Genomic DNA, 25,048 nt, shown 5'->3' on the forward strand with positions numbered 1-25,048 from the left:
CGAACAGATGTTGGTGAGGCTATGGAATTTTTATATGTTGGCTTTTTGAAGTGCAAAATAATGCAACTATTTTAGATTTGGGAAGTTTCTTATATAGTTAAAAATACATGCAACTTATGACCCAGCAATCCTATGCCTATTTACCAAGAGAAGTAAAACATACGTTGACAAAAAAAAGTCTTGTGCAGTAATGTTCATGAAAGCTTTATCTAAAATAGCACCAAAATAATCCAAAGGTCATCAATGAACAGAGTGGATAGAGAAATTATGGTAGTTTTGTCTATAGCATACTACTCAGCAATAAAAATGGTACTACTTTGCTTTATATGCTATAAATGGATAAATTTCATAAACAATGTGAGATCCACAATAAGCCAGACACACAAGAAATGTGCATTTTATGATTCCACTTATATGGAGTTTTAGAACCAGCAAAACTAATTTTTGATGAAAAAATGAGAAAAATGGTTCTCTAGAATGGAGGGTTGGAGTTGACATGGAAATTTTCCCATGATGGAAAAGTTATGTATCTTAATATGTCTGTGGGTTACACAGGTGTTTGTACTGTCAAAACTCATAGAACTGTAACACGTAATATCTCTGCATTTCACTATCATAAAATATGCATCATTTTAAAAAATTAAAACAAAATTAGAAAGTTTCTTATAAAAATATTAAATCAGAATCCTTCTAGAAATGAAAATGATTGCCGTGTTAAGAATGTAAGATTTCAGGTGATTTTGTTTTAGGGCATTCTCTGTTCATTCATTCAGTCATTCAGCAACTATTGAGTAACTATTATGTGTCTGTCACTATTCTAGGTGTTTTGAACATATAAATGAGCAAACCAGACATAGATGCTTGCTTTTAAGGTGCTAATAATCTATAAAGTGAGTAGAGAGAAAGAAAATACAAAAAACATAAATAAGTAAACAAGGTAGTGTTTAAAAATATGAGAAGTGCTGTGAGAGAAGTAGAAAAAGCCTACCATCCAGTAACATTGCTATATCATGCTTCAGCTGCCTGCTACCATTTTATTAAAGTCATGGGTATGCCTATATTTACAGATTAGCATTTTTGCCTTTATTAATTGATTGGTCGTACAATAGAAGCATTCCAGGAATAGATGGGGATGTGTGTGGCATGTGTGTGTGTGTTTCAAAGTGCTGGGTTACCACAGTTGCTTTATTCTTAAGCTTTTGCAATATTTAATGCTTGAATAAATATCTATCAGGATATCACCTGGAGCGTGTGGAAAGATTGGTTTCAAGGGCATTGTACTCAAAGCTAATCGCATTCCATGGGCTACTGAGTCACAGTCACATTGAGCTATCGAGTCAAAGAGCAGCCTTTTTGTCTTCTGTATGAAAGACAAGTTGCTCAAATGTAACAGAATTCAGACACCCAAGTCATTAAGATGTAGTTGTACATAAAAGATGCAGCACTGATAATTCAAAATAGACAGGAAGAATGTGCTCTAGGAATAATTTTTCTTCAAGTCATAATATCTGGCACCAAACATAAATAAAGCCCTGTTTTTCTCCTTCAGTGCCCTGCCGGGAAGGAGTCAGTGAGACAACTTGTTATCTGCCAGTAACACAGGCATTGCAGGTAGGCCTTCAGCTATGGAGAGACCCTGCCTATTTTCTTTAACAAGACATAGACTGAAAACATGAAATCCTCCATCAAAAAGCAGTAGTACCATTGACTCAAAAGATTCTGCAATGAGATTATCCAACATACTGAAATATGAAGCCCCAAGTTGCTTTTCTGTAGCTAGAACACATACACAAAAATAAAGTGTTTTTAATGTTTGCTCTTTTTTTTGTTGTTTTTAATCAGGTCTTTTGGAAAAAATCAATCTCTAATCAAGCTCTATATATGTAGCTATGGATCTCCAACCTTAAATCTATGCTGCAGTATAAGATTCTTCCATGATGACTTCTTAGCTGTCTTTAGCTTGTTTCCTGACCTTTGCCTATGCATATGTGATTCTGCTCATATGGAATGCCTTCTCACCTTCTAAAATGCCACCTACTTTTCTAGTTCCCAATCAAGTATACTCCCTTGGTGAGATCTTCTGCAACCAACATATTGAGACGTTACCTGTCCCTCCTCTCAACTCATTGTAGCATGACCTTTTATATTACTTGTTTTGTCTAGAAATGTTACAAGTCATTTTCTGTTATAATTATCCCCCTTGCAGGTTCACAGTCAGATTAGGGTAATTAGAATTCTAGGCTCTATATCCAGAACCCCATTTAAACCCAGGTTGCCTTCTCAACATTGATTTGTAAATGTTGTTATCTACAGCTTACAGGCATTATGAATGACCTGCCCACAAAAGCTCATCAAACTTATACCAAATCTGAAGTATAGTACCAATAGCACCCCTTGCAGAATTATTTTTATTTTTCTGAGAAAAATGCATTTTCTCAGAAAATTATAGTATATAATTTTGCTGTATTTCTACTCAGCCAACATCAAGCTGATCAAAAGTATGTAGGTGATCAAAAATGCTTAAATGGTTGCTAGTGATAAAATATTCTATTTAGTCCCACAGATTGGTGGATGGCTTCCTAAGGTCCACAGAATTAATCCTCAGGCTATGTTTTCCAAATTCAGCAGCTTCTGTGAAACCTGACATGAGCTTCAAATGATGCATGGTTTCTAGTTGTCAAAAAAACCCTGTCCGGGGCAGGGGCACGGTGCGGAGGAGTCAGGTGTTGACTACAGACTACATAGTGCCACACAGCACCGTCTTACCGTGATTGTCTGGAGATTTTATTAAATGGGCTTGGGCTTGCTTTAAGTCATTAAATTGAGTCAATTTTGTTGCTTTGTTTTGGCTAAATTTATAAAAGTCCAAAAGTTTAAGATAAGATAATATCATTTGGCCTTTTTAGCATCTTTTTTTATTATTATTTTTATTTTTGAGACAGAGTCTCACTCTGTTGCCCAGGCCAGAGGGGCAATGGCACAATCTTGGCTCACTGCAACTTCTGCCTCCCGGGTTCAAGCGATTCTCCTGTCTCAGCCTCCCAAGTAGCTGGGATAATAGATGTGTGCCACTACACCCGGCTAATTTTTGTATTTTTAGTAGAGATGGGGTTTCACCATATTGGCCAGGCTGGTCTTGAACTCCTGACCTCAAGCAATCCGCCCGCCTCAGCCTCTGATTTAGCATCTTTTTTTTTTTTTTTAAACACTACTACTCTACAAAAGCATTCGGTAAAGAAGGCAGTTAAAGATAAAGCAGAAGGAAAATAATCCGGTTCATGATTGTGCCTTTGGTTTGAAAAGCGGTCAATAAAAATATGGAAATAAACACTTTAAAGCAAAGGAGATTATAAAAATTAAACTAAAGTAAGTCTTCTGCTCATTTCCTTTCTCGTCCATTTCCTTTGGGTGAGCCTCATTTTTTCTTTAATAATTAAAGCAAGAAGAAGAATCATTCCAATTTGTGAAAGCCCCCTCTTTTCTCTGAAAGCCCAGTTTTGTGGCAGAAGTGAGAAGAGCTGCCCTTACCTCTCAGTTCCCCCATATCCAGGGTTGTCCCCAGTTGTTCTAATAGAGCAACTCTTGCCGCATTCTTTTTGTGTTTCTTGCCATCATAATGTTGCTGGGCCATCAGAGGGTTATTAAACCAGGCTGCACAGAGCCCACAGTATCTGTCTGAATCTCTTCTTTGATAGGGAGATGCGACCACCGGAGCAGTGTCCATCCGTGGGGGCTTAAGTGGGCTCAGGGGTGTTGCTGTGAAAGGAAACAACCAGAGAACCACAGCCATGTTAGTACAACACTGAGTCCACTCTTCCCCAATACCTGAAGACCAAAAGTCTCCTGTTCACTCTAGAGCTTAAACATCCCCAAGACTTCATTGACAGCAGGAAAATTAGCCCTGCCAGCTTTCATTTTTGAGTTGGGACACAAAAATTCTTAATGTATTGAGATCAGAGTTTGCATATTGTTATGCCAAAATCTGATAATTCAAGAGACCATCCCTTAGGGGAAAAATAAGATTTTTAAAAATAAGTTATCAGTTATTCCCACTGTGGCTCTCAGGAGCTATGGACAATAGCTCTAAGTATTTCGCTGCCTGGAGTAGCTTTGTAAACATGATTATTGAAGGCCTTTCCCACTCACTTTTAAAATGCATTCTGCTCTAACACGGGCATTTAGAGAAAAAAAAATGTAGTAAAATACAGGGGACAAGCTCAATGAGCCTGGTAAAACTTGAGCAATAACTTAATTTTTCTAGCATCACTAATAAAGCAATAAGCCTATTGTAATTACCTTCAATTATTTTTGCATATGTGTAACACTAAAAATAAATATTGGATAAAATGCAACTAAATAAATAAATTCTTAGAGGTAAGGGAGTGATCTATCAGTCAAAATAAAGCTAATATTTGAAGTAAACATTGGACAATCATGACTAAAAAGATTCTGAATGAATAAATGGGACGTTTGTGTGATATAAATATAATTAATCGATAAATAAAGGATTTGGCTAAGTGGTAGAAACTGATCTTTTGGTGATGTGGGTTGTATTAATTGAGGAAGTCATGCTAATTTTATTGTCAGCTGCTTCGGTTTATTGTAATAGGCTATTTTCAACCTGTACCTGCTAACACTGATGCTGAAATAACAATGTTTTTCTAAAAACCAAAAGAAAAATTCTATAGATTAGGTGTACTTATCTAAACATAATAGACATGTATCACTATTTTGAGATTGCATTGTTAAACCTATTAAATTAACATTTTATTGTGAGTTTAGGATTATTTGTGGTCCAGAAAACAAACAAAAAGAATCTAACTTGAAGGAGCTTACTAAGGGAAAGTAAAAATAACTTTTCTATGCGTTACAACATACAAGTTGCTTCCATCCTTAGAAGGACTATGACTTGGGTTTTTATCCCATTTCTCAGATGATAGATTTCAGAAATGCCAGTGGCTTATTGAAGGTGAGATGTCTACTAATGGGAAAAACAGGACTCAAATGAAATCTGGAATTTCCAAAGCCAATGTTCCCTTCAATACCCTCCTAACGATGCTTTTCATACTTCTTAATAAGCAAAGGAACATTTGCTTATTAGATCCATCATCTTTCTATTTCATATGAGATTTCCTTACATTTTGGAAAAAATATTCCGATCCAAATATTTTGGTGAAGAAATCAACATGTAAATTATCACATGGGCCATTAGTCCTAACACAGTGTAGCAGAATCCTGTGTGTGTTCTTGGTCTCTGAGTGGTGGGATGCAGCTGGCAAAACCATGAGCATTAGGGTTGTCGTTCCAAGGAAAAGTTGAAGTCTGAGACCTCAATAACAAGTTAAGGAACCAATTAACCAACTCCCCAAGCTTTCAAGTAACTTTTAGGCGGACTTTTATTTTTTTGACTAAATAACTTAATATAGAAACAAATACTTGTTAAATGACATTTTAATTCAAGTAATGCCTGTATCATAACAGTATTTCTAAGAAGCTCTTTTTCCTTTATCCAGAAATTTCATCATATCAAGAAGTTTTAGCTAGTTTAGATTAAACTTAATGGTGTTATTTCTATAGGGACTCACAAACAGTATGCCTCTTAAAAGCCTCATTGCAGGGTTTGGTCATACATCACCATGTAGAAATAAAACTCAAATGTAGGCCATTTCAGCAGCCTCCCAGTATCATTCTGCTATGACTTAGAAATAAAAGCTACAAATATGCAGTTGACCTGGATGCATAAAGATCTCTATCCACTCTTCTGAAGGTAATTGAATCTCACTTCCAAAGTTTCCTGGATCCTTATCAATTTCTGAGGATTTATAGCTACCTATTGTTTTTGATGGCAATGGAAAACATATCAAATGTTTACAATCTGAATAAATGTTGACTCTTGAAGCATAATATATTTTTCTTTAAAGTAAGCCCTATAAAACATTTCAGTCGATTTTATCAATTGATATCTTCTACACCATATCCTGGTAGGAGTGAGACACAATAGAATATTCATCAAATAAGATAATCTTATCTTGCACATAAGAAAGTAATGTGATGTTACATTGGTATTGTAGCTTCTCCCTCTGAATAATTCTACTATCTTGTGTATAACCTGAAAGTTTAAAGGAGTTTTTTGTTTGTTTGTTTGTTTGTTTCTGTTTTAACTGTCTTCACTCATTTCAACCCAGCTTATATTCCCTTAGTGCCTATAAAAAGCAGGAGGAGGCAGTAGCATAAAAACAGCCTTGAATCAAAATCAGAACTCTGGTTGGGTGGGGCTCCACCATCAGTGAGCTGTGTGACCTTTGGCAAATTTCTAATGTCCCTGGTTTCTTCAAGGTAAAAATTTAGGCTCACCATCCCTTTTAAAATTAACATACTTTGCAGCTAACCCATGCGGTGTGGATGGAACAAATTGTGGAAGCTGTCTCCCTTGTACAGCTTTGATTCAATGCCAAATATAGAAATTATGTGGGAGAAGAGTAGTTTCCATGTTTTAATGGTAAATCTGTGAGTGTACATGAACCATAACACTTACATTCTTTGGCAGAGTGTATTATTCCAATAAAACGAACAAAGAGTGGGGCAAAGATTATCTTTTGGTTTAAAAACATGCTTTAAAAATACTTTAATTGATATGTAGTTAATTTTTATTTTGATTTTGTAGTTTGTTTTTATTCTAATTGCAAAAAAATAATTAACTATTTACTTTACCTACCCTTTATATAGATTTGACCAAAAGTCGATTAATCAAAACCAGTAATTTCAACATTAGACTCACCAGGCTTTAAAAATTTCTGTGTCCAGACTGTGCCCCAGATCAATTGTATCAAAACCTCTAGGGGTGGGAAGGAAGCATCAGGATGTTTTTAAAACCTCCCTCCTCCCACAGCCTGATTCGTGTTTCCAAAGCACGGCCAATGTTGAGAACAAATGATCTAAATATTGCCACATTTTCTTTGAAAATAACTATGAAATGAAGCTTTCTTAGATCTTCACATAAAAGAAAGCAGCATAAAACGTCCAACAGCAATGGAGCCAGTTTTGCTGAAGGCAATAGCCAAAATATCACATCATCCATGAGAGAGAAAGAAATAATTACTCGCCTTTTTAAAACCCCAATTAATTTTCCCATTTCACCATAACATAAAAGAGTCTCTAAAATAGCAGCTAACATTATAAATTAATATTGGTAAAGTTAGATGGAAATTCTGATTCCTTTCCCCATGAAGAAACTCAAGAGAACATTAAGCTGTTATCCCACCAGCCTTTGCTCAAGGCCATGACCAAAATGGTGTGCTGACCTGTACCAGGCTCTCCACATAGCCATGCACCTCTCTTGCAAGATGCTCCTGAATCGCATATGCTTCGTGGGGCCTCAATAACCTAAGCGAGAAGTAGATCTACCTCCTTTAAGCTTATAAAGCATTTACTCACTGCACAATTCATTCGGCATTTCTTAAATACCACCTTGTAACCTTGGCTGTGTGAAAGTGCATCTGTGTGTATGTGTAAGGGAAATTGGAACTGAAGCTCCTATTAGACACCTTTGTATTAGCCCTCTTCTAGTACATGTTCACATTCCCTGTTTCAATTCATAAAAATGCAAAAACCCCCGAAACTCAAGTTTTTTCAGATTCATTTATTACTAAAACCTGACCTGAAGTCACATGAGATGATTCATAGTCTTTACATTTGGTATAAACATACATGCATATCGCAATAGAATTATTAATATCTTTGGTCATGGGTTGCTGTCCTATCTCCATGTAAACACAGTGAGTGGTATCTGTGTCTTATTATACATCCCAAATCTTACCATTTCTGATTTGCAAAATACAATCAGCCCCAAATATTTTGAACAAAAGATCACGGATCTATGGTGGATTCAGAGTGGGTAAAATCAGTTCAAGATCCTCTATGGCTTAAGCTAATTGGAGCAAGTCAGTTTTCAACACTTGATTTCTAAGGATCACTTCATGATGGGATGAATTTCAACATCACTCTTAGTACCTTGCACAAGGTTTGTCAAGGAGTATGTTATCAGCAGCTATCTGTCACCTGCTGGATATGTTGTCTTGAGTAATAATCTAAAATAATATGCATATCCATCTTATATTTATTTCTTCCAGGCATAATAACCATAGTTGATTTAAGGATAAAAATATTTCCACAGCTCCTGTGTGTGTCTCTATATTAGTCTGTTCTCACCCTCCTAATAAAGACATACCTGAGACTGGGTAATTTATAAAGGAAAGAGGTTTCATTAACTCACAGTTCCACAGGGCTGGGGAGGCTTCAGGAAACTTACAATTATGGCAGAAGGGGAAGAAAACACATCCTTCTTTACATGGCAACAGGAAGGAGAAATGTCGAGCAAAGGAGGGGAAAGCCCCATATAAAGCCATCAGATCTTGTGAGAACTCACTCACTATCACTAGAACAGCAGCGTGGGGCAACCACCCTCCTGATTCAATTACCTCCCACTGGGTCCTCCCTCCCACGACAAGTGGGGATTATGGGAACTACAATTGAAAATGAGATTTGGGTGGGGACACAGCCAAACCATATCAGTCTCCATCAGAAAATTTCCTCATTCTGTAATTGTCTACATTGTCTAATTGTCTAACATATTCTACAACCTGACTCTTCACAGCGCCAGCACTTTGCATGCAACAGACACATGGTGTAAATTCCATGCCTTTTGATGAATAAATGAAAGAACGAATAAAATGTTCTTTACACTATGAGTGAGTAAAGAAATATGGTAACCAAGAGTTTTCTTGTTTCTTCTAGATTGTGTCATTTAGAGCGTAGGTAGCTAGGTCCCGTGCCAGTCAATATAAATATAAGCCAGTACATGACAAGGTCCTGGTGGCTAAATTGTGGAATGGTAACATGTCAAAGTGTACATACATACTACAGTCTCTCTCCTTCTTTTGAATTCAAACTACATATATTAAAATATATTAAAAGCCATTAAAAGCCCCAAACTTCTATTTTCTGGGGTGGCCTATTTCTGTAAGTTGCAGAGAGTGCACATCCTTCTGGAAAATTTACTTTCATGCAGGAAACCATTAACTCTAACTTGTTTATCATGGCATCCAAACCCTAACTCCAGCTGTTGGTATGGCCCCAACCGTCCTGGCTTTCCTGGGACTGAGAGGGTTTCCCAGGACCTGTGGTTTTTGGGGCTAAAACAAGGAAAGTCCCAGGCAAACTGAAATTGGTCACCCCAGCTTCTGAGGACAGACTGGATTTAACATCATCCTGCGAAAATAGTAAAGACTTTGGGAACAACTGTTCCCGATATGATAGCAGGTGTTTCAACCAAGAAGACAAGATCCACAGACAGATCTCAAAGCTCTGTCAGACCACCAGGTGGGTATCATTAGCTAGGGAGGAGGGTGACACCACAAGCAGTAAGACAGATTCTCACCTGCCTGTCTGCCTTCTAGGCCCTTTCAGTTTGTCAAGGAGCCACAGGGTTCTCTGCCATTCAAGCTGGCAACCTACACTCCTCTCTCTCTCTCAACATGTCTAACACACAGATACACACACACACACACACACTTTCTCTCTCTCTCTCTCTTTCTTTCTAAATCCCTCATCAAGTTTCCTCCCTAAGCCCCTGGCTCTTTATTTTCTTCCTTCCTTCTTTTCTCCTCTCTTCTCTCCCTTTACACTCATGCTTAATGCTTTCTAGGCTCTAGGATAGTGAAGTTTAATTCATTCTCACAAGGGATGTGGGGGCTTTTGATATAGAGAAATAAAGCCAGAATTTATTCATTTTAAAGTACGTGGTTTCTCTCACCTAAGGCATTCTTATCCACAACAATAATTCTTCCCAGTTGTGTGATATCATACAGTTTATTATCTCTGTTCTGTGTGTTTTCTTTTTTTTTCTTTTTTTTTTTATTATACTTTAAGTTCTAGGGTACATGTGCATAACGTGCAGGTTTGTTACATATGTATACTTATGCCATGTTGGTGTGCTGCACCCATCAACTCGTCAGCACCCAGCAATTCATCATTTATATCATGTATAACTCCCCAATGCAATCCCTCCCTCCTCCCCCCTCCCCATGATAGGCCCCAGTGTGTGATGTTCCCCTTTCCGAGTCCAAGTGATCTCATTGTTCAGTTCCCACCTATGAGTGAGAACATGCGGTGTTTGGTTTTCTCTTCTTGTGGTAGTTTGCTAAGAATGATGGTTCCCAGCTGCATCCATGTCCCTACAAAGGACGCAAACTCATCCTTTTTTATGGCTGCATAGTATTCCATGGTGTATATGTGCCACATTTTCTTAATCCAGTCTGTCACAGATGGACATTTGGGTTGATTCCAAGTCTTTGCTATTGTGAATAGTGCCGCAATAAACATACGTGTGCATGTGTCTTTGTAGTAAAATTTATAATCCTTTGGGTATATACCCAGTAGTGGGATGGCTGGGTCATATGGTACATCTAGTTCTAGATCCTTGAGGAATTACCATACTGTTTTCCATAATGGTTGAACTAGTTTACAATCCCCCCACAGTGTAAAAGTGTTCCTATTCTCCACATTCTCTCCAGCACCTGTTGTTTCCTGACTTCTTAATGATTGCCATTCTAACTGGTGTGAGATGGTATCTCATTGTGGTTTTGATTTGCATTTCTCTGATGGCCAGTGATGATGAGCATTTTTTCATGTGTCTGTTGCTGTATGAATGTCTTCTTTTGAGAAATGTCTGTTCATATCCTTTGCCCACTTTTTGATGGGGTTGTTTGTTTTTTTCTTGTATATTTGTTTGAGTTCTTTGTAGATTCTGGATATTAGCCCTTTGTCAGATAGGTTGTGCAAAAATTTTCTCCCATTCTGTAGGTTGCCTGTTCACTCTGATGGTAGTTTCTTTTGCTGTGCAGAAGCTCTTTAGTTTAATGAGATCCCATTGTCAATTTTGGCTTTTGCTGCCGTTGCTTTTGGTGTTTTAGACATGAAGTCCCTGCCCATGCCTATGTCCTGAATGGTACTACCTAGGTGTTCTTCTAGGGTTTTTATGGTATTAGGTCTAACATTTAAGTCTCTAATCCATCTTGAATTAATCTTCGTATAAGGGGTAAGGAAAGGATCCAGTTACAGCTTTCTACTTATGGCTAGCCAATTTTCCCAGGACCATTTATTAAATAGGGAATCCTTTCCCCAATTCTTGTTTCTCTCAGGTTTGTCAAAGATCAGATGGCTGTAGATGTGTGGTATTATTTCTGAGGACTCTGTTCTGTTCCATTGGTCTATATCTCTGTTGTGGTACCAGTACCATGCTGTTTTGGTTACTGTAGCCTTGTAGTATAGTTTGAAGTCAGGTAGCGTGACGCCTCCAGCTTTGTCCTTTTGACTTAGGATTGTCTTGGCAATGCAGGCTCTTTTTTGGTTCCATATGAACTTTAAAGCCGTTTTTTCCAATTCTGTGAAGAAAGTCATTGGTAGCTTGATGGGGATGGCATTGAATCTGTAAAAACCTTGGGCAGTATGGCCATTTTCACGATATTGATTCTTCCTATCCATGAGCATGGTATGTTCTTCCATTTGTTTGTGTCCTCTTTGATTTCACTGAGCAGTGGTTTGTAGTTCTCCTTGAAGAGGTCCTTTACATCCCTTGTAAGCTGGATTCCTAGGTATTTTATTCTCTTTGAAGCAATTGTGAATGGAAGTTCATTCCTGATTTGGCTCTCTGTTTGTCTGTTACTGGTGTATAAGAATGCTTGTGATTTTTGCACATTAATTTTGTATCCTGAGACTTTGCTGAAGTTGCTTATCAGCTTAAGGAGATTTTGGGCTGAGACGATGGGTTTTTCTAAATACACAATCATGTCATCTGCAAACAGGGACAATTTGACTTCTTCTTTTCCTAACTGGATACCCTTGATTTCTTTCTTCTCTGATTGCCCTAGCCAGAACTTCCAACACTATGTTGAATAGGAGTGGTGAGAGAGGGCATCCCTGTCTTGTGCCAGTTTTCAAAGGGAATTTTTCAGTTTTTGCCCATTCAGTATGATATTAGCTGTGGGTTTGTCATAAATAGCTCTTATTTTTTGAGGTACGTTCCATCAATACCGAATTTATTGAGTGTTTTTAGCATAAGGGCTGTTGAATTTTGTCAAAAGCCTTTTCTGCATCTATTGAGATAATCATGTGGTTCTTGTCTTTGGTTCTATTTATATGCTGGATTACGTTTATTGATTTGCGAATGTTGAACCAGCCTTGCATCCCAGGGATGAAGCCCACTTGATCATGGTGGATAAGCTTTTTGATGTGCTGCTGAATCCGGTTTGCCAGTATTTTATTGAGAATTTTTGCATCGATGTTCATCAGGGATATTGGTCTAAAATTCTCTTTTTTTGTTGTGTCTCTGCCAGGCTTTCGTATCAGGATGATGTTGGCCTCATAAAATGAGTTAGGGAGGATTCCCTCTTTTTCAATTGATTGGAATAGTTTCAGAAGGAATGGTACCAGCTCCTCCTTGTACCTCTGGTAGAATTCAGCTGTGAATCCATCTGATCCTGGACTTTTTTTGGTGGGTAGGCTATTAATTGTTGCCTCAATTTCAGAGCCTGCTATTGGTCTATTCAGGGATTCAATTTCTTCCTGGTTTAGTCTTGGGAGAGTGTAAGTGTCCAGGAAATTATCCATTTCTTCTAGATTTTCTAGTTGATTTGCATAGAGGCATTTATAGTATTCTCTGATGGTTGTTTGTATTTCTGTGGGGTCAGTGGTGATATCCCCTTTATCATTTTTTATTGCGTCTATTTGATTCCTCTCTCTTTTCTTCTTTATTAGTCTTGCTAGTGGTCTGTCAATTTTGTTGATCTTTTCAAAAAACCAACTCCTGGATTCATTGATTTTTTGGAGGGTTTTTTGTGTCTCTATCTCCTTCAGTTCTGCTCTGATCTTAGTTATTTCTTGCCTTCTGCTAGCTTTTGAATGTGTTTGCTCTTGCCTCTCTAGTTCTTTTAATTGTGATGTTAGAGTGTCCATTTTAGATCTTTCCTGCTTTCTCTTGTGGGCATTTAGTGCTATAAATTTCCCTCTACACACTGCTTTAAATGTGTCCCAGAGATTCTGGTATGTTGTATCTTTGTTCTCATTGGTTTCAAAGAACATCTTTATTTCTGCTTTCATTTCGTTATGTACCCAGTAGTCATTCAGGAGCAGGTTGTTCAGTTTCCATGTAGTTGAGCGGTTTTGATTGAGTTTCTTAGTCCTGAGTTCTAGTTTGATTGCACTGTGGTCTGAGAGACAGTTTGTTATAATTTCTGTTCTTTTACATTTGCTGAGGAGTGCTTTACTTCCAATTATGTGGTCAATTTTGGAATAAGTGCAATGTGGTGCTGAGAAGAATGTATTTCTGTTGATTTGGGGTGGAGAGTTCTATAGATGTCTATTAGGTCCGCTTGGTGCAGAGATGAGTTCAATTCTGGATATCCTTGTTAACTTTCTGTCTCGTTGATCTGTCTAATGTTGACAGTGGAGTGTTGAAGTCTCCCATTATTATTGTATGGGAGTCTAAGTCTCTTTGTAGGTCTCTAAGGACTTGCTTTATGAATCTGGGTGCTCCTGTATTGGGTGCATATATATTAGGAGAGTTAGCTCTTCCTGTTGAATTGATCCCTTTACCATTATGTAATGGCCTTCTTTGTCTCTTTTGATCTTTGATGGTTTAAAGTCTATTTTATCAGAGACTAGGATTGCAACCCCTGCTTTTTTTTGTTCTCCATTTGCTTGGTAGATCTTCCTCCATCCCTTTATTTTGAGCCTATGTATGTCTCTGCATGTGAGATGGGTCTCCTGAATACAGCAGACTGATGGGTCTTGACTCTTTATCCAGTTTGCCAGTCTGTGTCTTTTAATTGGACCATTTAGTCCATTTACATTTAAGGTTAATATTGTTATGTGTGAACTTGATCCTGCCATTATGATATTAACTGGTTATTTTGCTCGTTAGTTGATGCAGTTTCTTCCTAGCCTCGATGGTCTTTACATTTTGGCATGTTTTTGCAATGGCTGGTACTGGTTGTTCCTTTCCATGTTTAGGGCTTCCTTCAGGATCTCTTGTAGGGCAGGCCTGGTGGTGACAAAATCTCTAAGCATTTGCTTATCTGTAAAGGATTTTATTTCTCCTTCACTTATGAAACTTAGTTTGACTAGATGTGAAATTCTGGGTTGAAAATTCTTTTCTTTAAGAACGTTGAATATTGGCCCCCACTCTCTTCTGGCTTGTAGAGTTTCTGCTGAGAGATCTGCTGTTAGTCTGATGGGTTTCCCTTTGTGGGTGACCCGACCTTTCTCTCTGGCTGCCCTTAAGATTTTTTCCATCATTTCAACTTTGGTGAATCTGGCAATTATGTGTCTTGGAGTTGCTCTTCTGGAGGAGTATCTTTGTGGCGTTCTCTGTATTTCCTGAATTTGAATGTTGGCCTGCCCTACTAGGTTGGGGAAGTTCTCCTGGATGATATCCTGAAGAGTGTTTTCCAACTTGGTTCCATTTTCCCCCTCACTTTCAGGCACCCCAATCAGACGTAGATTTGGTCTTTTTACATAATCCCATACTTCTTGCAGGCTTTGTTCATTTCTTTTTCTTCTTTTTTCTTTTGGTTTCTCTTCTCGCTTCATTTCATTCATTTGATCCTCAATCGCTGATACTCTTTCTTCCAGTTGATCGAGTCGGTTACTGAAGCTTGTGCATTTGTCACGTATTTCTCGTGTCATGGTTTTCATCTCTGTCATTTCGTTTATGATCTTCTCTGTATTAATTAGTCTAGCTGTCAATTCTTCCGCACTTTTTTCAAGATTTTTAGTTTCTTTGCGCTGGGTAAGTAATTTTTCCTTTAGCTCTGAGAAGTTTGATGGACTGAAGCCTTCTTCTCTCATCTCGTCAAAGTCATTCTCTGACCAGCTTTGATCCGTTGCTGGCGATGGGCTGCGCTCCTTTGCAGGGGGAGACGCACTCTTATTTTTTGAATTTCCAGCTTTTCTGCCCTTCTTCTTCCCCATCTTTGTGGTTTTATCTGTCTCTGGTCTTTGATGATGGTGATGTACTGATGGGGTTTTGGTATAGGTGTCCTTCCTGTTTGATAGTTTTCCTTCTGACAGTCAGAAGGACTGTCTGTTGGTCTCCTGGAGATTGCTTGAGGTCCACTCCAGACCCTGTTTGCCTGGGTATCAGCAGCAGAGGTTGCCAAAGATAGAATATTGCTGAACAGCGAGTGTACCTGTCTGATTCTTCCTTTGGAAGTTTCCTCTCAGGGGTGACTCCACCCTGTGAGTTGTGGGGTGTCAGACTGCCCCTAGTGGGGGATGTCTCCCAGCTAGGCTACTCAGGGGTCAGGGACCCACCTGAGCTGGCAGTCTGTCCGTTCTCAGATCTCAACCTCCGTGTTGGGAGATCCACGGCTCTCCCCAAAGCTGTCAGACAGAGTCGTTCGCGTCTGCACTGGCCCCTGCTGCTTCCCCTATTGGACTTCAGCTGTGCGCTGTCCTCAGAGGTGGAGTCTACAGAGACAGGCAGGCTTCCTTGAGCTGCTGTGAGCTCCACCCAGTTCGAGGTTCCCAGCGGCTTTGTTTACCTACTTAAGCCTCAGCAATGGCGGGCGCCCCTCCCCCAGCCTCGCTGCTGCCTTGCTGATAGATCGCCACAGACTGCTGTGTTAGCAGTGAGGGAGGCTCCCTGGGCTTGGGACCCTCCCGGCCAGGTGTGGGATATATTCTCCTGGTGTGCCTGTTTCCTTAAAGCGCAGTATTGGGGTGGGATTTACCCGATTTTCCAGGTGTTGTGTGTCTCAGTTCCCCTGGCTAGGAAAACGGATTTCCTTCCCCCTTGAGCTTCCAGGTGAGGCGATGCCTCGCCCTGCTTCAGCTCTCGCTGGTCGGGCTGCAGCAGCTGACCAGCACCGATTGTGCGGCACTCCCTAGTGAGATGACCCCAGTACCTCAGTTGAAAATGCAGAAATCACCGGTCTTCTGTGTCGCTCACGCTGGGAGTTGGAGACTGGAGCTGTTCCTATTCGGCCATCTTGCTCCGCCCCTATCGAGCTGTTCTGTGTGTTTTCTTAAGTTACTCAGAGATCTTATCTGGTCAATAAGGCAGCTTGAAGCCCAGGGAGATGAACTCACTAGTGTAGAGTCCCTTGATTAATAAGCAGGAGAGGAAGTGGTAAAGACCAGATCTCTGGACTCTAAGACCAGCCCCATATTTCAACGTCAACTTGCTTCCAATAATGCCTACAGAGCAATAGGCCAAATAAACAGACAGATTAATTCTAGAATCAAAACACATTCCTAGGCTTCAACATCTGCTCTCAGTGGGGATTATTTGGAAATGTGCATTTTTTTCTAAAAAACACTTTTTCTGATTTCCAGTCCCTATGACAAACTGCCTTTCTTTTTTTCCTACCCTAAATCAAATTAATGACAGTAGTATTTCTTCAGCAAGTATCACTGTTTTTTTGCAAATGCTACCAATAGTAAAGTTAGATTAGATCATTCAGTGAGTGGCTTAAGAAGCAGCTGTCAGTGTCGTTCTGTAGTTCCGTCACCATACGGTCCAGCCTTCTCTGCAGGGAAGCACCTCACCTCCATGCCCACCACAAAGTCAGGCCTCATACTTAGATTTCTTTTGCATCTCTGGCAGAGGCTTGGGCCTCTTGTGTAGATAGTAAATGCTCAATGAACATGTGATAAATACATGAAGAAAAGTACTGGTGACTTTTAATATCAACTTGGGGGAATTTTCATGTTTTGATAAATATGATAGCTAAACATTAAATCTTTGATAGTTTCATTAAACTTATTTTACAGGGTTAAAAAAAACAAGCTAGATACTCCTAATAGGTGATATATTAAGTAAATTATAGTCATCTATACTCTGAAAAATATACAGCAATAAAAAAAAAGATATGTTTTAGAAAAGTATTTAGAGACCTGGGGAAATGTTCAGAATAGGATGTAAACTAAAAGATGTGGTTTATATGTATAATATCAACAAAATCATTTATACACACAGCTGCAAAACTTTATATAACTATTACTATTACTATGTATATGTATAAAACTATATAGACTAGAAGGCTGTAGATAAAAATCTTAGTAATAGTTGTTTCTGAGTTGTGGAATATGGGTGATCTGCTTTGTACTCATGGATATATACTCCCTGATGCAGATGGAAAACATTTTTATTTTACCATTTATATATAGGCCACATTTTATGTTAACTTGTTTTAGTACAAAGTCTAAAAAACACTGCTTAGGGAACTTGTGATGCCACAACCCAGTCTTAAATCTCAGAAGATTTTATTTGCAGTGCTTTATTATTAATTTATTGTAGACTTGAGGGAAAATGAGTTGGAGGAAGGCTGGCCCAGTCAGAATATAATGTAAAAGTACCAGCTTCCCTGATTTCTCTAAAAGATCCTGAGAAAAGGAGTTGTCCCACTGTTATCACAGATCCAAATATGGCTCTAATTATTTAGATAAAATGAAGCACCTCTCTTCTCATATGATATATCTGGATGCGAATTTTGCTACCTAGCACCATGAGATCGAAAAATCCACATGCTATTTATTTTATGCCACAAAAGAAATTTAAAAGCACTGTAATATATCCAGTGTTTCAAAACACATGCCATTTCACATTTCCTGAGCATAAACAAAGATGAGGATAACTTAAGGGGACCGTCCAATTCAATTACGCAGCAACCTTCTAAGTATAATCAGCCTATTAACAGAAGTTGCTTCTTTACCCACACTGCATTCATATATCGTCAGTCTTCATTAAGAGAGTATTCATAGATCATTGATTTTCATTAATATAGAATAATTCCCTCTAGTTTCAGTCACTTGATCAGGTTCTAAATATCATAAGTATGCCTGTTTTCTGCAGAATTTTAATCTTTGAAAATAAGCCATTAAATAGAACTTTAGAAGGGATAAAAATCCTTTTATGACTTTCTTGTGTTGCTTGGCAAAATAATCCAAAGGCTATAATATTCCACACTCTTTACCTTGAAATCAAGAGGCTAGAATCTAAGGTCCATGAGGGCAAGAATTTTTATCCTTTGTTTACTGAAAGATTCCAGGTACCCAGAACTGGATTTGGCACATGATAGGTGTTAAATAAACCCTTCTTGAACGAGGGGAGCAGCTTATTCTCCATGGAGTAATTGACATAACAGAAGAAATCACTTCTCTTACATGAACTGCTGTACTTGAGGACATCCTGTAGGTATAATGATGAATGCCAGAATCAATGATAGCATCCACTCTGTCCAGATGGAGCTGAAAAGCAGTTATTTCCCTGTAGTCTATTCATGGTATTAAATCTTCAAACACTACTCAGTCAAGGTGCTACACTCCCTGAGTTCAGTGTCAAAATCTCCAGCTATGGTCACAGTTCTCAAACTCTGTGCAGAGGTGTCCTACAATGACACAAGGAACTAAGTTATGGGAAATCTGTAAGATATTTTAACATTTTGAGGAAGGCCTAGTAACATCTGCTGGACACCACAGGGACCATTAACTCAAGGTAGCTCACAGTTTCAACCTAGATGCTACATTCCTTTTAATTATTTTGATTTCTGTGAAGCTGGGTTTTGGATACTGCTGTGTGTGACCAGTCAATCAAATCATTCAGTGAGAAACAAGAAACAAAGGGGTCAGGGTCCAATTTGGTTTTAAAGTTACGCAGTATCCACCAGGCAAACACGTTCATTAGTGCAGTTATTTAGGAAGGAAGCAAAAATATTGGTTTTTTTTCAATTTATGGGTATAATTGTTTCAGACCAGGCACAGTGACTCGCGCCTGTAATTCCAGAACTTTAGGAGGCTGAAATGGGTGGGTCACTCAAGCCCAGGAGTTTGGAACCATGCTGGGCAACATGGAAAAAAAAAAAACAGTCTCTACAGAAAATACAAAAATTAGGTGAGCATGCTGGTGTGTGCCTGTAGTCCCAGCTATGCAGGGAGGGGCTGAGATGGGAGGACTGCTTGAGCCCATAAGGTCAAGGCTGCAGTGAGCCATATTTGTGCCACTGCATTCCAGCCTGGGACCAAAGGAGATCTTGTCTTAGAAAAAAAAAAAAATCAGATGGCTAGTAAATTATTAGGACATAAGTACTTAAGTTGTTTGGACCTAGCTATTTAATAAACTTACTTATAAGGCATGTCTTTCGACCTCAGGGAATTGCAAAAGAAAAAGTACAGAGACATTAAGACTATGGTAAAATTTTAGCAACACTAAGAGTTATGACTTCATGCTTCTTCTTTGTGCATTGCTTAGGAAGAATCAATGTTCTGCTAACTGCGCACTGCTAGAAACGATGATGGCCTTTCCTCGGAAACCTCAAACCCCACATTTAACATGGAGTTCCAGACGGACAACATGGGCTTCCCTGACAGGAACCGGTTGACCCACTGGCACTCCCAACTCCCACTGCAGTTGCCACTCTTGGAGTGCTGAGCTGGAGGCATCCCCTGGATCACAGGCAGTATCCTATATGGAGCTGGAGGACTGGTGCACTGACCCCTGGGAACTGAAACCAGCTTTGGTTCTTTTAATTCCACCAGCCTTCCCCAGACACCTAATCCATAGCCCGTGCTCAGGGTTGGGGAATGATTTACTTATCCGGCAGCATTAGCTATTCAACTAGAGAGCCAGCTTCCTGGATCATGTCTTATATCCTATGAATATTTAGAGAGAATTCAAAGATGAGAAAAGTGATCAGTGCCAGAGGCACAGCAAAGAGAAAGTGCAGGCTAAGTTTAGACGAAGAGAAACAAAGAGGGTGGCCTTTTGTCCTGGGCTAGAATAGAGCTGTGACTTTAGAATGAATTTAGGCAAGTTGGTGCTGTTCCATTCTGTGAGTGGAATGCCTGTGTCTACACCCGCTCTTCAGCTACCACCTCCACCCCTGAAGAAAGGGACCTAATGGTTTCTCTATTGAACCTCCATTTTGAGTTGCCTCAAGCATATATCCCTAAAAATAACATTGATCTTAATAACCCATAGTTTGCAAGCTATGAAAATTGGCTCTGTTTTGTATTTAAATGATGAATATTAGCTATGCACATATTTTGCATGTATCACTTTGAATTTAATCTAGAAATAAAGCACTTTATCTCGACTGCCATTTGGGAACTGCTTTTCTGAGTCAGACTATGAAATCTCAAAGCAACTCTAGAACTTTTGAGATCAGATACAAGGTACATGGGGCTACACTGCTCCATCATGTCAAGTCCCTCCCATCACCAAGATTGAAAGAATTCAGAGTATCAAATGTAAAAGCAAGAAGGTACCCTAGTCCCTGAGGGCTTGAAGACCACACCCCTACACCCCTGCTTCTCAAATTGAGCAATGAAACTGATGGGCAAAGAGCGCCGCAAAGGAGGAAGTCAGTTTTAGGGTAGGTAAGACTTTGCAGACAAAAGTTGGAAAATCCTTAGGCAAATTCAGTCCTGGGGGAGCAGAAGCCTACTTAGAGCCTGAATTATTCAGATGTGTCACCCACAATCATTAATTTAACTATGGCTTGGTCACAAATTGCATACTTCATTATTGCCACGCAGACACAGATGGAAGGGAGCACACGAGAGAAAATATGAATGATTTATTTTGAGGGATGTTTTTAGGACAAGTGTATCATTAACAGCCAGTGAGGATGTAGCTGCTTTAAAACCTGCTACTCCAAGTGTGCACCACCCACCAAGACCATCCACAGCACTCAGCAGCTGATTAAAGAAGCCCATCTCAGGCCCCAGTCGGGACCACAGGATAAGAACCTGCATTTTGCAAGAGGCTTGTGTGACTCATATGCAAATTAAATTAGGAAAGCACTGGATTAGGTTCCTGTCAGAATCACCTTGGGGATGTTTAGACACTCAAGGACTCCAGACCCACTTAGGCCACTTAGCTCGGAATGGCTTGGGGTGGGGCCCAGTCGTGATAGATGTTAAAGCTTTGCAGGTACCTCCAATGGGCAGACAGGACTGGGAACCCTCAGACTGGATCAACAGCGTAGGGATGGGCTTCACTTGCACCTCAGCCGTACCAAATGTTCATATAGTCATGTTTCATTCATTCAACTCTGTTCTGGCACTGTGCCCTGCCTTAGGTACAGAGAGCCATCCATGATCTCATGGACCTTAAAGTCTGAAACAGACATATTTTGAACTAATTTTACAGAACTGTTTTATTAAGATGTACTAATTCTAAAGAAGTCTATGTGCTTTAAAAAAAAATCATAGGCGAGGCACGGTGGCTCACACCTGTAATCCCAGCATTTTGAGACACTGAGGTGGGAAGATTGCTTGAAACCAGGTGTTCGAGACCAGCCTGGACAACATAGTGAGACTGCACTCCCAGCTACTTGGGAGGCTGAGGTAGGAGGTAGTCTTGAGCCCAGAATTTCAAGGCTTGAGTGAGCTATGATCACGCCACTGTACTCCAACCTGGGTAATAGAGCGAGACCCCGTCTCAACGAAAAATATTAAAAATTAGTCTGACATAGCAATGCACATCTGTAATCCCTGCTACTCAGAAGACTGAGGTGGGAGATTCCCTTGACCCCAGGAAGTTGCAGTGAGCCGTGGTTGTGCCACTGCATTCCAGCTTGGGCAACAGAGCAAGTCCTTGTCTCTACAAATTAAAAAAAAAAAAAAAGTAATAATAATTTTTAAAAATCATAACAACAACAGGTACAAAGAAAATAATATCATGAAATATCATTTTGAAATAAAATTAAAACTAGATTCAAATCACAACTCTGGTGGGTTATTTGACCTACAGTGAGAATATTTCTAAAATAAAATGGGGCCAGTGGTTCAATTTCACACCTTTGTTGTGAGGATTAAAAGTGTCTGTTTGACAAAAGTTACTTTGCAGGCATCTTGACCACAGAGAAAACTAAGACTAGAACCCAGATCCCCTAACTGCTGCCCTGTGTTCTTTCCTCAGTCCCACATTGCTGGGCTGTGGAGAACATGGGGCGGGAAGAGCGGTTGGTAAGAGTGAGTCAGAAAAGCTAGTGCAATGGTGGTGGCATGTTCCTGTAGCTGGTCATAAGTTTGCTGACACTCTAGCAATCAGAGATTCCTTCAAAGTCATCCAGGAAGTTTTACAGAATAATAGAAAGTATATATAAGAGCCAGAGAGATGATATGAGGAAGAAAAGTGTATCATGCAGGATAAAGGACGTGGATTTACTTAGCCAGAAGACGGGGCACTGAAGAGTGACTTAATGATACTTGAGACACACAGGAGGTGACAGAATTTGGACTGATAGCCGGCTGTTTCCCAAAGCTGCTGAAAAAGAAGAGCTTTGAAACAAGAAGAGAGGGAACTTAAGGGAGCTGGTGCCTGATGTGAAGGCATGCTGACTGTCCCAGGGAGGGTGGTTCTGGGAGGTTGGTAGAATTAAGGATTATTAATGCCTGATAGGGGAGGGGGAAATATTGGGTAAAGCATACCAGACAATGAGAAAGACTTAAATAGAATCTTATTGGAAACAGAAAACATGTTGGTAATTCAAGATTCATGAACCCAGAAATTCTTGGAATCTTGGAATCATGGAACTCTGGATGAAACATTTTGTTTAAAAAAAAGCATGGTATTTGAATATTAAATCATCAGGATTCATCAGATGTATGGACCTGTTTCTCCCTGACTTACTTTGACTACAAATAAAACCTCCCTTTGTATCAAAAAGGATGGACTAAATGTTCATTTACCACATATACCACAGTGAATCCTTCCCTCGCCTTCTCATCAGCATTCTTGATATATCAGTTTTGCTAACTGAAAATGAAAGGGCCAGGTTTTAAGATTTCATCTGCTCTGCAGAGTGAAATGCAAAATGAAGCTGCTAATGATTAGCAGTCTGTGCTAATCAAGAAATTATCACAGCAAGAATTCACGGGTAGGCCTTCCACCCATCTCCTACTTCTCAGTTAAGTGACCTCAACAAGTGACAGAAGAGCAGCGGCAATCCCTCCTTTAGATGACTAGGGACCCCTGGCTTCCAAAGACTTACTGATTTCTAAGTCTTGAGGATCGCACTCAGAATGCCCAGATCATGTCTTCAGCCAGTACCACTACCAGGAAAAATTGCTGCCTCCAAAAAGAGTTGCAAAAACTCCGTTGCTTAGTCCTTCAATGCAACTGAGCAACAACAACAACAACAAATTTAATAAAATAAAATAGGCCAGGGGCAGTGGCTCATGCCTGTAATCCCAGCACTTTGGGAGGCCGAAGCAGGTGGATCACAAGGTCAGGAGTTCAAGACCAGCCTGGCCAACATGGTGAAACCCCCATCTCTACTAAAAATACAAAAAATAGCTGGATATATTGGCACACACCTGGTAATCCCAGCTGCTCTAGAGGTTGAGGCAGGAGAATTGCTTGAACCTGGGAGGCGGAGGTTGCATTGAACTGAGATCACACCACTGCACTCCAGACTGGGTGACAGGGCAAGACTCTGTCTCAAAAGATAAAAATAAAAATAAAAATAAAAATAAAATAAAATAAAATAAAATAAAATAAACTTTGTTGGGCCTCTTTAATCTCCCATTTGCAATTCATGGTACCTCGAGATGGCCAAAATATACTTATAAACCTTAGGTGGATTTACAATTAGAACCATAAACTACTGAGTGATCAACAAACAATTGAAGAAAATCACTTAGCAGGAAATCCTGCACAAAAGAAACAACTTCTCTGAAGGCTGGCAAAGTGAGGAAAATACATTAAATTTCATATTTCTGTTTTCAGTAAGTGAACATGCTAGGTGTCTGTGTCACGTGACAATTTACATAGCAGAGTAGCCTATTGAGAAATTAGAAATTATTTTCTTATAGGCTCACTTCATCAAAATGAGAGTAATTTTTGCATTCCATTCCAAAATGGTAGTTAGGCCCTGAAGTCTGGTTTTCCCCACCTCTGGGAGAGAATGAGCAAATGGATTTGTGTTGAGTTGTCTGAGAGGCAAAGGGATCTGAATGCCAGAAAGGAGTATGCCTGGTGTCAGGAAAGTAATCGACTTCTTGGGGACTAGGAAAAAAGGGAGTTGTAACAGTTGATAGAGATCTGAGCAGCTTAAAAACAGTGTGTCCATGGTGGTGGGACCTCCCTAGGAGTGCCTCCCATGGGGCCTTGGTCTTCTTTTCCATGGCCTCAGTTGGAACAGAGGAGACTTGGCCCATGAAGAAAACAGATGATTAAAATACACTTCTGAGGGAGCCCCAGGGCTGGATCTCCAGCCTGTGGAGGCTAAGAACACAACAGTAGCCTGGGTGAGATCATAAAGAAGCCAGAATCCATAGGTCGAGACTTCTCTGAGCCCTTTGAGTGGCGCTAAAGAGGGAGAGGGTACCCCAGTGAATGGCTGGGGCCGGTCTTCTTACCAACCTTCAGGGTCAGAGAACAGAAGTAATTTACATGAATTTAGAAAATATTTTAAAATGTTATATTAATTGCACTCAAATGCCATGCAGTAATTTCCACCCATCACTTCTGATTCTTAAAGAAACCAAACTGAGCATTAAGCAAGAATTTTGAGGCTGATGTTTACAATGTAGGGATATTTCAAAGAATGAGAATACAGTTTGGGACATTTACTATCCATTATTTCAGGTGTGATGCTTACTTTATGAGTGTCCTCTCAATTTCATAGACTAGACACTTTTAGGGTTCTTATCTTTAATAGATGATTCAGGAGTTGTTGCCAGAAAATCTTTCGCTTGTAGTTTTTTCTGAATAGTAATGCATTTTGTGTATGAATTTCAAGTCCTGACCATGTCTCCTGTTGACAGTTTCAGAGTACGCACAGGAAATTGATTATTTTAGTGTTCTACTATTTTCCTTTACAAAAGTACGTCAGAAAATATTTTCTGAAATAAAGGTATAACCACATCATAAAAGCTGCTGAGATAATCAGCTGTCTTATACCAGTATGTGATCACTCAAAAGAGAAAAGCGAGTTTATGGTATTGAAAAGGATTTGTGAAAATCACCTAGGCAGTAGGCTCC

The 25,048-nt window shown here is 39.5% G+C and overlaps 1 protein-coding gene across 1 annotated transcript in view; it reads right to left on the reverse strand.

Annotated features, from left to right (window-relative positions):
• The window catches only part of ZMAT4 (zinc finger matrin-type 4), a 382,122-nt gene that overhangs the window by 133,434 nt on the left and 223,640 nt on the right, over positions 1 to 25,048 (reverse strand). Inside the window, exon 5 of the mRNA XM_033232049.1 lies at positions 3,529 to 3,756. Within this exon, the coding sequence (XP_033087940.1) occupies positions 3,529 to 3,756 (228 nt within the window). The remainder of the gene's footprint in view (positions 1 to 3,528; positions 3,757 to 25,048) is intronic.

This window comes from Trachypithecus francoisi, unplaced genomic scaffold (genome assembly GCF_009764315.1).
Source record: "Trachypithecus francoisi isolate TF-2019V2 unplaced genomic scaffold, Tfra_2.0 Contig01440, whole genome shotgun sequence".
Classification (NCBI taxonomy): Eukaryota; Metazoa; Chordata; class Mammalia; order Primates; family Cercopithecidae; genus Trachypithecus; species Trachypithecus francoisi.